At 42.3% G+C, this 12,566-nt stretch overlaps 1 protein-coding gene across 1 annotated transcript in view; it reads left to right on the top strand.

The window, feature by feature from the left end:
• Window positions 1-205: 205 nt before the first annotated feature.
• The window catches only part of TCEANC2 (transcription elongation factor A N-terminal and central domain containing 2), a 37,437-nt gene continuing 25,076 nt past the window's right edge, over window positions 206-12,566 (top strand). The window contains exons 1-3 of the mRNA XM_046016249.1: window positions 206-435; window positions 1,046-1,190; window positions 12,220-12,361. Coding sequence (XP_045872205.1) covers window positions 1,089-1,190; window positions 12,220-12,361 — 244 coding nt within the window. The 5' untranslated portion in view covers window positions 206-435; window positions 1,046-1,088. The remainder of the gene's footprint in view (window positions 436-1,045; window positions 1,191-12,219; window positions 12,362-12,566) is intronic.

Below are 12,566 nucleotides of genomic sequence, written 5' to 3'. Positions count from 1 at the left end.
CGTCTCCTCAGCTCCGCCCTGACCCGCCCAAAACTGCCGCCTCTCGCCCCACCTCCAGATTTAAGAACTTCTCCTAGGACGGCAGGAAGAGATGGATCCAATCATCGCGAGTATTAGAGCGAACAGGCCTCCCCGATGTTTCCCTCCGTGGGGCACGGTGGGGCATGTAGTTCTCTGGAGGCGAGCGAAACATGGCGGGGTCGGGAAAGTCGGTCTCGGAGAACTACAGTCGCCCTGAGCGCACCTCACCCGCTCCTTTGTAGTGCATTCTGGGGAATGTGGTTTGCGGAGGTTCAGAGGCGCTCTGAGGTCTGAGAAACCACGGTGCAGGAAGGAAGCGTCCGTTTAATTCTGATCGCCGCGGTCCAAACAGGAGTGTGTCCTCAGACGGTGCACTCTGGAAGGGTCCAGCTGCTGGCAGGGCCGCTTTTCCTGGTGGGTCTCGCGTCAGACCTTTGTTAGGTTCCCCTTCCTGGGCTCCTGAGTGCTGAGGGTAGAGGAGGATGGTGTCTCCTTTGGCGCAGGGATCCGGGCACGACAGTCGCGGTTAGGGTCCTTGCACCACCGAGCAGTTCCTGGAGGTGGCTGCTGCTTGTTGTGGGGACCCTGCTGAGATCTGGAGGTGGTTAATGGTTGCTCGTTACTAGGCGAACCTTTAGGATTGTGGTGATGGGGTAGCTGTTGATACTGAGTCTCATGGAGTTCAGTGGAACTCTTAACCTTGTCTCAACCTCACCTAAGTTGAAAAAGGCTTTTAGAATCACCGGGTTCAATGCCTGGCCCAGTATTGGAATCCCCTGCACAGCGTGCACTTCTAAAAGCTAGGCACGTCTTAACTCGGGAATTACACCGATAATTGTATACAGTTTCAGTTCTGAGGAAGATATTTCTTTTCCGAGACAAAATTTTCTTTCCTGTAAATTCCACCCAAGAGTCGTCATCATTCAGGAATGCTTCTAGAATAGACGTCCATTATGTCACTTTAGAGAGAACACGTCATACCAGTTTTGATGACGTTTTAGAATCTTTCCTCTTTCTTGAGCAGAAAGCGCTGCAAGCACGTGAAGGTAGTTGGCAGTCCTCTAGCAATGGATAAATTCGTCATTCGAACGCCTAGAATCCAAAATAGTCCTCAGAAGAAAGCTCCTGGTGGAAAAATTTACAAGCAGGCCACGATTGAATCTCTGAAGGTGAGAGGGGGGTCAGGGGCTAGAGGAAATGTGGAAAGGACTGTGTTAGCAAGGCGGTGTGGAGTTCTACCATGGAAGACTTATGAATTCTTTCTTCCTATACTTCTCCCCCACTCCCCCAAGTGTTCCTGATCACTGCTAATTTGTTTCTTCCCTACTCTGTACAGACTTCTATTTACCAATCCCTCCATGCACTTCTATTACTCTTCTGATTACTTTGGCTCTATCCTATGTTTTGCTGGCTGAGAGAACGAGCCCCTTAAGTGTTCTTGTTTTTTTGCAACATTTTCTTTTCTTTTAGGAATGTGAAAGTAGGAAACTGTGAAAGTTTGTACAGAGTACAAAACTCAGTAAGCCTGGGTGATGATATTCTACTCTCCTGTCTTATTGGCCAGAACTGTATCACATGGCCTGCAGCTGTAGCTGAGACTGGGGAACAGACTGTGTTAATGGACTCTTTGCAACCTCTTCATGTCTGAATTCTTTTCACAAAGAAGAGGCAAGGGATAAGTACAGGATAGGCAACAAGGAATCAATGGACATGGGTACCCAATTAATGATAAAGTAAGAATTATTTCCCTAAAAACAAACATTTGGAATTAGTTCCCTTTGCCTTCTTGACCTCTTACATTTTCTTTTCTTTCTTTCTTTTTTCTTTTTTTAGAATTTAATTTATTTATATGTTAGAGAAATAGATTGAGAGAGAGAACACAAACAGGGGGAGCAGCAGGCAGAGGGAGAAGCAGGCTCCCCACTGAGCAAGGAGCCTGATGAGGTACTCGATCCCAGGATCCTGGGATCATGACCTGAGCCGAAGGCAGATGCTTAGCTGACTGAGCCACTCAGGCATCCCAACCTCTTAGATTTTCTTTTCAGTTTCCTTTATTGGTTCCTCCTCCTCTACCAGTCTCCTAGTATTTATGCTCCCCGAGCTTTGTCATGTTTTATGTATTTGGCCAGGGTAACCTTATTTATTGTAATGCTTCCCATGCGGATGACTGCCAGACTTGTACTTCCAGCCTAGATCTCTGATGGTGAGGGTGGGATCTAGGGCTAGAGAAGATGCACACAGGGCTGTGATAGCGAGGTGGTGTTCTGAGTACTTGATCTATGTACTCAGTTGGACTCCTCTTCTAGATGTGCCATAGGCTTACCAGACCCGTATTAGAAAGCAGTACAGGAGTGTATAAACAGATGCCCTGAGTTCTAGGCCCTCTAGTACAACTGGGTGATCTTTGGCAAGCCATTTCCTTACCTAGGATCTCACTTTGTCCTCATCTGTAAAATGTGGCGGTCAAACTTTATCAGTATTTTTTTTTTAAGATTTTATTTATTTGAGAGAGAGAGAGCACGAGCCAGTGTGGATGGGCAGAGGGAGAGAGAAAGTAGACTCCCTGCTGAGCAGGGAGCCTGCCATGGCGTTCCAGTCCAGGACCCTGGGATCACAACCTGAGCCAAAGGCAGACACTTAACCTACTGAGGTCCCCGGGCACCCCTATTGGTAGTTCTTCAAAGGAACATTGTTGTCACGTAGGGCAAAGTAATTCTTCATTATTTGGAACTGTCCTGCGAGTTACTGGACATTTACCATCCCTGGCCTTCAGACCCTAAAGGCCAACAGTACCCCCCATTGTGATAAGCAAAACTGTCCTCACATATTTCCAGGTAGCTCTTGGTTGAGAGCTACTGAATTCTAGATGGTCTTTAAAAATCTCTCCCAGTCTTGGAGTTCTGTGCATAACCAAAATTTTCAGCTGTCTCTGTTTTGTCAGTGTACTCATGAAGTTGCATACAGCAGTGACTCTCAGTGACAGAAGGTGGTGGGCAGGATTGTGATACCAAGCTGGAAAAAAAAGAGAAGGGTATTAATTGAACTACTCGTACACTCATATGCAAACATCTAGATTCTAATATACTTCCACCTGCCTCTTCTCCCCTCTGTGTCCCTGCTTACGCCCCAACTGAGAGTCCTTTTGTGAAGATGAGAATATATCGTGTAAAGATTATGGAAGCAGAATAATCATTAGGTGTAGAGAAAATAACATTCCCTTTAAATGCAGTAGCTTTTCTCCCAAACCTATTCTTTATTCTTCTGTATTTATTTTTATTTATTCATTTATTTATTTATTTTGAGAGAGAGCACGTGAGTGTGAGCAGGGGAGGGGCAGAGGGAGGGGAGAGAGAGAGAGACAGAGAGACTCTTAGGCAGGCTCCTTACTCAGTGCAGAGATCACGACTGAGCTGAAATCAGGAGTTGGACACTTAACTGACTGAGCCACTCAGGCGCCTCCTCCTGTGTATTTACTTTTTTTTTTTTTATATTTTATTTATTTATTTGACAGACAGAGATCACAGGTAGGCAGAGAGGCAGGCAGAGAGAGTTGGAGAAGCAGACTCCCTGCTGAGCAGAGAGCCCGATGCGGGGCTCGATCCCAGGACCCTGGGATCATGACCTGAGCCGAAGGCAGAGGCTTTAACCCAGTGAGCCACCCAGGCGCCGCTGTTTACTTTTAAATCCATATACCGAGTAACTGGGACTAGAAACTCAGAAACCATCCTTAACTCTTTTCTCTCTTATATCCAGTTTTCAGTTTTGTCTCCTAAAAATCATCCTTGTCCTTAACATCTCCCACTTTAAATTTAAAAATCTTAGCAGTGCCATGGTCTGGTAAATTGTCTCCCTGCCTTTGGCATCCTGTCTCATTCTCCCTTCCACACTTAAGCCAGAGGAATAGAAGAAAAGGAGATCTACTCAGGTCACTTCCCTGCCTAGTCCTACAGTGGTTTCTCATTACCTATTGATAAAGACATTTCTTTTAATGGCACCCAAGGCCCTCTGTGACCTGGCACCTGCCTCCTTCACCCCTGCTGCTCTTCCTGTTGACATTCCTTTTTTTTTTTTTTTTTTTTTTTTTAAGATTTTATTTATTTATTTGAGAGAGAGACAGTGAGGGAGAGCATGAGAGAGGAGAAGGTCAGAGGGAGAAGCAGACTCTCTGTGGAGCTGGGAGCCAAATACAGGACTTGATCCTGGTACTCCGGGATCATGACCTGAGCCAAAGACAGTTGCTTAACCATCCTATCCATTCTATCAATGGCAGCCACTCACAATTTCCCCAACATGGTGTGCTGTTTCATACCTCCATACCCTTTGCATATACTGTCCTCTTTGCCTGGAATGGCCTTACTCTCTTGTGTTGGTGACAATATAGTGTGGTAATTAAGAACAGAGACTCTGGAGCCAAACTGCCTATGTTTAAATCCCAGCCATGCCACTTATTATTTGATCTTGGGCAAGTTATTTAACCTCTCTGTGTCTTTATAAAATGGGATTAATGATAATATCTATTTTATAAGGTAGTTATGAAGGTTGAGTGAGTCAGTATATGATAAGTGCTTGGAACAGAACTAAGTAATATGCAAGTTTTTGCTGTTACCATCAATTTATCACCTCCTGTTTGTCCCCCATGACCTAGTTCAAGAGTCTCCTCTACTATGTAGCCTTTCCCAATCACCTTACTGTCCCCCAGACAGAAAGCCAATCTAACCACTCCCTTTTCTAAGCTATCCCTATATCTTTTTTTTTTTTTTTTAAGATTTTATTTACTTGTCAGAGAGAGAGAATGTGTACAGGCGGAAGGAGAAGTAGGCTCCTTGCTGACCATGGAGCCCGATGTGAGACTTGATCCCAGGACTCTGGGATCATGACCTGAGCTGAAGGCAGATGCTTAACCGGCTGAGCCACCCAGGCATCCCATCCATCCCTGTATTTTAAACATGCCCCTGTCATTGCCCTTATTTGTGCTATACTGTCTTTGTGCTATACTGTGTGTGTGTGTGTGTGTGTGTGTGTGTGTGTGTTTTAATGCTGTACTCCACTGTACTCTGAGCTTCTTGAAAGACTATGTCTTACTGATTTTTGTGTCCACAGTACTTGGCCCAGGGCTTGGTATATAGAAGAACACAGTGCATTTTTCTGAATGACCAAATGAACTAAAACCCTAAAAGCCTTGGCATAGCATATGAGTCGCTTCCTTTTCTACCCCAGGGAGCCTTCTCATTCCATGCCTCATAGCTCCCCTTTCCCAGGAATGAATTCCAGCCACACCCCATATTTTGCTGGTCTCTGTATAAATTATTCTCTTTCATGTCTCCAGGAATTTGACTTGATGCTGGTCCTCTTCCTGGAAAGCTTTTCTCTTTTCTTTTTGTGAAGACTGCTATGCTCATTTGTGAACCCACTCAAGTGTGACTTTCCCTGTGAATCCTAGATTGTAAATGTTATGAGTACAGGGGCCTTCAGAATTTCATTTACTTCTGTATCCTTGGACTTATCACAGTGCTTGGCACATATCAAGTGGTCAATAAGTATTTGTTACATAAGTGAATGTTGAAGTGCTTTCTGGGTCCTTTGGGGGGAATTAATCCTTCCCTCTTCAATACTGTCTTAGTACTTGGTTCAAATATCTCTCATAGCACTTACCTCACTGTATTTTAATTATCAGATTAACTGTACTTTTCCACAGTCTACTATAAACTCCTGATGACTGCAGTATCATATTAGGTTCTGATTCTGCTCCAAGGCCTAACGCAGTGCCTGCTACATTGTAGGTAAAAGTTTATTGAATAAACAATAATCACTCTTATCTGGGGATGCCCTTGCAGGGTCTGGGTAGTAAACTGTTTAACAAATATTACCGCAAAACAACTTTATGCCCAGCAGTAAGCTAGATACTCCAGGGAACATAAGATTTAAGATGAAAGAATAAGCCCTCGTGGGACTTCCTATTAGGAGATCATATTATAAGAAATTAGTAAGTAATGGTAGAAAATCGTATGTGGTCCATTACAAAATTGTTGTTTAGGCAGTAAGGGTTAAGAGTTCAGAGGAAAGAGCTCAGTGTCTGTTTTAGTGCTCAGAGCACCTTAAAGGGTTGAAAAGATTTGGCTAGGTGGAGGGAAGTAGTGACACAGAACCGCTTAATAAGCAGTTCTGGCTTTTCTTTGCTATGTGCACGCAAACGTGCTTACTTTATGTGTACACAGTGACAACTTAAAAACAAGTTGAGTTAAATGTGAGTTCTAGAGAGTTAGATCTACTCTACAAATAACTTATTCCCACACACCAGCATCTTATTTAAATGACAAGAATCTGCTGAATGTTCAAGCCTCAATTTCCTCGTCAGTAATATCAGAAAGTTGTACATATATATACATACACATAAGTTATACATATATATAACATCAGAAATATATCTAACCTGCAGGGTTATCATGAGAGCTAAATAGATAAATGCGTATCAAAAGGGCTAAGTATTGTGCCTGGCATGCAGTAAAACTAATTTCCTCTTTTCATGTGTGGAAAAGGAGAGGCTTGTGTAGGAAAACTAGAGCTGGGACTGGTGATGATGGGAGCGATCGTAATGATTACTGCCGTTGTTTATTGAGCCCATGTCTATGGGCCAGGAATTGTGCTAAGTGCTTTACATATGTTAACTCTTTAAATTCTGATAACAGCTCTGTGAAATGGATGCTTTTATCATTCATATTTTAGAGTTGAAGAATCTAAGGCACAGAGAGATCAAGTAGGCTTGCCCAAGGTCTTACAGCTGTAAGTGGCAGAGCTGGGATTTGAACTAGACAGTCTGGTTTTGCTATCTGACCCCTATAGTGTGAACTAAGAAAGTGGAGGCATCTGAATGTCCAGCAGAGGAGGTATAAAAATCTCGGAATATTAGGAACATTGGACTTCTGTTATCAGTTTGTTAGAAGTCATTTTGCTGTAGCCGTATCAAATGGAGTAAAAGTGAGACCCAGGGGGCGCCTGGGTGACTCAGTGGGTTAAGCTTCTGCCTTCGGCTCAGGTCATGGTCTCAGGGTCCTGGGATCGAGCCCCGCATCGGGCTCTCTGCTCAATGGGGAGCCTGCTTCCTCCTCTCTCTCTGCCTGCCTCTCTGCCTACTTGTGATCTCTCTCTGTCAAATAAATAAATTAAAAAAAGAAAAAAAGTGAGACCCAGTAGAGCTCGTGTAGTATACATTAGAATCGTAAAGGTTAATTTGGTTAATCTCTTCTTACTCCCTTAAGGGAAAGTGATTTGTTCTCTTAGTTGTAGTAGGAGATTTTTTTTTTGTTAAAAGATTCTAGGATATGCTAATTCTTTTAGGTTTAGTACTTAGAGTGCTCTGTAAACCTTCGCTCCTTTTTTTTTTTTTTTAAGATTTTATTTATTTATTTGACAGATCACAAGTAGACAGGCAGGCAGAGAGAGAGGAGGAAGCAGGCTCCCCGCCGAGCAGAGAGCCCGATGCGGAACTCGATCCCAGGACCCTGAGATCATGACCCGAGCTGAAGGCAGCGACTTAACCCACTGAGCCACCCAGGCATCCCCCTTCGCTCCTTTTGTAGGATTGATCAGCCAGTAGATTGTCCCCTGCCCCCTCTGGTGGGATGGTTTCCATCTTGTCAAAAATTGATGTTTCAGCCAGCCACAACTGTAAGACCAGATGGAATAGGAGACAGCACACACTCTTTCTGGTGATGAGCTTCCCGCTACTCATGTAGCTTCCCCTTTGATACCCTGTGTCCACTTCCCTTGTCCCTTTAACTAATTCAGAGAACAAATTGAAATACCTATTTTGGGGACCATATTTGGACAGAAATAAGGAAACGTTCTCAGATATATATGGAATCCTTCTGTTCTGGAATTGACTGTAGATTTTTCTATTTCTGACCTAAAATTTCAGATCTGAAAACTACACTGGACTTCAGTCCTTATGGGTAGAGATGGCTTTCTTCAATTATACCTACTGCGGATTGGGGCTAGTGAGACATATAAATTGTACCAACCCTCAAATGGCTTCTAGTCAGAGGGGAAGACAGCCTTAAAAAAGTATGTGCATAAAAGGCAGATACAGTAATAGAAGTATATCCACATTACAGAGGACCCAAAAGGGAGTGTGGTCAAGTTTGGTATGAGAGAGTCAAGAAAGGCCTCAGAAGGGATGCTTGAAAAGAGTCTTCAGATATAAACAGGTGTTTATCACATGATTGAGGCAAAAAAAGAGCATACCAGGCAGAGGGTGTGAAATACTGCAGTTCATTTAGGCAGCTTCAAATAGTTTGCTGTAGCTGGACCAAATGGTGAGGCTGAAAAAGATGTCAGGAGCCAAGTCAGGTAAGTCCTTTTATGCCATGCTAGAGTGTGGATTTCTATAGTTCCGTATATTGGAATGGTCTGATGTGGAATCCCTAGCCTCATTCCAACCATGTGGAAATGCTGGATTAAAAAGTCTCTAATACAGAGCTGAGCTTGAAAGCAAGAAAGAGAAATCCTCAGATGCCAGGAAGAAAGAGGAAATTCAAACCCTGAGCTTTAAGGGGAGCAGAAGCTAAACAGTTTCATGAAACCAGATATAATGCTTGGGGTGTGAGATTTAGAGCCAGTATGGAAACTGCAGATAAGGGCTCAGGCTAATAATTTCCACCTGCAGCTGGGAGCTAAAACAGGTCTACCAAGTTTGTGAAAAATGAACTAGAAACGTGCCATCCACTAGTCCAAGGAAACAGCATGAGACTGTGATCTGCTCAGGGGTTTGGAAGGGAAAAGAATCGACTACAATAAATTAGAACCCCACTCTTATGACTATGCGTAGTTTTAAATTTACACTTTGGGCGAAACTGAAAAAAAAATAGCATAAAAACTGGTATAGAAACAGAAATCCAGAGGCTTTGGCCAAGGCAAATGTGAGATTTCCCTGTTAAAACACCTCACAACCTGGGGCACCAGATTCCCATAGAGAACAGTCTCCATTAAAGATGAACTCATGTGGGGCGCCTGAGTGGCTCAGTGGGTTAAGCCTCTGCCTTCGGCTCAGGTCATGATCTCTGGGTCCTGGGATCGAGCCCCACATCAGGCTCTCTGCTTGGTGGGCTCCCCCGCCCCCCTGCCTACCTGTGATCTCTGTCTGTCAAATAAATAAATAAACTCTTAAAAAAAAAAGATTAAAAAAAACTTGAAGATAAAAAAAAAAAAGATGAACTCATGGTCAAAATTATAAACTCTCCAAGAAAATTGATTTCCCAGAGGGAGAATGAGCAGACAGAGATAAATAATAGCATTTGTACCCCAAGAATTGGCGATAAGAGTATAATCTCAAAGAGATCTCTGTGTGAATTTTCACAGAGATAAAAGACTAGAAATTAAAAGAAGAGGATAGTATGGAAAGAAAGTGGGCAGATTTTTGAGGGAAATGTTAAGCCATCTGATGAAAAAATTATTTGCTGATGCAGAAACACATTGACTAGATTAAAAGTAGACTAGCTAGAGCTACAGAGAGAAATGGTGGATTGGAAGCTTGATGTGAGGAAATCACTTAGAATGCATCACAGAGAAACAGAGAAAAATATGAAAGAAAAGGTACACGAAGGACAGACAAGTTGTTTATATTTCTAATAGGGGTTTCCACAGTAGAGGCTTATGAGGAGGACACTGATAGATTTCACTGAGCTTGCATCTTAAAACTCGTAAGGGTGAACACTAAAATGATAGCAATAGGATATATCATTTCCAAACCGTAAAGAAAAACAAGATCAAAGAAACCTAAACTTAAAAGCAAAGATAAGAAAGGAAAAGAAAAAGAAGCAAAGAGAGTATATTTCCAGTTATATCCGTGCCTATAATAAGTGCAAATGGATTACCCTTGCCTGTTAAAAGATAGAGATGCTCAGATTGGGTGGCGGATGGGTACAAAATAAAGCCACCATAGGCCATTTAAAGCATAATGACCCAGAAAAGTTCAAAGTCAAGAGATGGAAGACAGTATTGAATACGTCATAGGCAGGAGTTCATCCAAGCAGTGTTTATAACTGGAAAAATATGGGGTAGGGGGACCCTAGATAACCATTAGGGGAATACATTTTAGAATTCTAAGACATGTATATATAAAAATAATGGAATATTATTCATTACTATTAAATGGATCAGCTGGGTTTATGTATATCAGTATGAATGAATTGAGAACATATAATGAGTGAAAAAAGCCTTTTGCAGAATGTTATGTTTATACTTTACACCTTCTTCCTATGGAATATAACCCCTTACCTGGTTTTGTTTATTTATTTTACATACCATTTAGCACTAATGATACTGCCTTATACTGTAGCAAATCATAACAAAGGACTTTTCTCATTTTTGGCTAAAGCACTTAAAGGCTGAGAACAAAGGAGAGCGTTCCCAAATGAGATTCTAGACTGCAGACTGCAGAACTTGTGAAGGCAGTTCACGAAGACCAGTTTTGGAATCTGAACGCATCGCCTACTCTAGGCTATAAAGATGGTTAAAGTTAAAGGAAGAGAGGAGGAAAAAAAAAAGCAGAAGAGGAAAGAGAGTTCATTTGGATAAAGTGGGAGGGCTGTGGTATTTTCCCTTGGAGAACTGGACTTCTGTTCCTGGAGCTGGTGCACACAGAGACCAGACCCGTGCCTGGGAAAGTCTAAATAGAAGGAGTGGCTGTATGGGAAGGCTGTTAACCCTTAGAATTCTTCAGGGCAAAGATGTGGGCACAACAGAGAAAATGCTGGCTGGTCTGGAGTAGAATTAAAGGGGTTAGGTTCAAAAGGATCCTTGGAAGGACGTGACACCCCTACAGAGAGTCTGTAAAGTGGTTTGTCAAAAACCGGGGACGTGTAATCGGCTGGCTGAACGAGGCATGGCCAACATTCCCAGAACTGCAGGTGCCCTCTCAAAACAATGGGAGGTCTCCAAGGAACCACAGAAGCATCCCATACGAGAAAAACAGTCCACTTTACACGGCTGCAGAGTCTAGGGAGCACACCTGAGGGAGTATCACAGAAGAAGTGAAGGCTTTCCCTTACCGCTGCTTTTCCCAGCTTGGAACTTGGAAGGGTCAGAGGTCAAAGCAAACAAGCAGATGGGGGGAGGAGGGGAAGCAAAGATGAGGCCAGGAGCCAGACATCTCCCCATGCTAGGCTGGAAGCAGACTCTAGCCAGGGAAGGGAGTTGACACATTTTTTTTTAGTTGCTTTTTATTGAACTATAGTCTGCATATAGAAAAGTGGACAAATCATGAGTGGACATTTTGACAGATTTTCAGAAAGTGAGCACATCTGTGTCACCAGTATCCAGAACATTACCAGAATCCCAGAAGCCCTCTGTGCCCCCTTCCTTTCCCTAACTGGACCTACCTCCCCCAGCATAGTAACCATGCAAGATAAGATATTTTTTTTTTGTAATTATAAAAGCAACTTTACTCTTTTGTCTTCCAGTTTAATTTTTCTTTAAATTTGTAGTCAAAATAATTTCACAATTACAGAACAGTTGCAAAGATCACAACCCCATCCCCTTCACCCAGGTTCCTTAATTGTTTCTATTCTACACTTAATGCAAGGATGCATGTCAACTTTAAGGTGGATGATTTCTTTTAGAAATAGGAGAAGATATAAGGAGACAAACTTTAGAATGTTTTGTTATTTTATGCAAAATGGCATAATGTTAACTTTTTTCAATTACTGTTACTTTCTACCTTTTTATGCATTTGAAGTTTTTTTTCAAATAAGAGAGTTTGAATTTTATCATGTAGGAAGTGGGGAGTTGTTGAGGCATGCTTTTTTATTGTTGAAATAAATATGCCTTTATGACTTCCTCACTCTCCGTCTTTGCGTGTGAATTAAGACACTTAAGTGAGCTATAGGGTTGGTTCACCTTAGTATCGTTTTTCTTTTGTTCTCATCCTTATTACCTCTCTCTGCTAAGTGCCCAGTGGTGTCTGACATGGTTAGATTAAAACTTGCACTTTTCCTAATAGATGCAACTCTCTTCCTGATTTGCAGTAAGCGGGACCTGCTTTTAAGCAATTACCCATCATTTGGGGCCATCATACACACTGTGCTTTGGTTCAGGTCATAATCAATAATTCATATGTCAATAGGAGCCCCATTAGCTCAGGTGAAGGCAGATGTTTTTCTAATGAAAATGTTCCATTTTCCAAATGACTTTTCTTTTTCCCAGAGAGTTGTGGTTATAGAAGACATAAAAAGATGGAAAACTACATTGGAGCTTCCTGATCAGACCAGAGAGAATCTAGTGGAAGCTTTACGAGAATTAAAGAAGAAAATACCCTCCAGGGAAGTGTTAAAATCAACAAGGATAGGTATGTTCCTTCTGAATTTTATGAAAAGTGCTTGTATTTTGTCTCCTTCCTTTCCTCCCTCCCTCAAACATTAAGTTATTTATCATATCGGCGCTTCCCAAATTATCTGTGGTGAAGGACCATTGTTTAAAAAATTCTCCATTGGTTGCAGACCAGTATTTTTATAATATATAATAAAAATTGCCAGAAAAAGAAAATATAAAAA

The sequence above is a fragment of the Meles meles genome, chromosome 1 (genome assembly GCF_922984935.1).
Source record: "Meles meles chromosome 1, mMelMel3.1 paternal haplotype, whole genome shotgun sequence".
Classification (NCBI taxonomy): domain Eukaryota; kingdom Metazoa; phylum Chordata; class Mammalia; order Carnivora; family Mustelidae; genus Meles; species Meles meles.
Note: the sequence above shows the minus strand (reverse complement) of the source record. Positions and strands in the feature narration are given on the sequence as shown.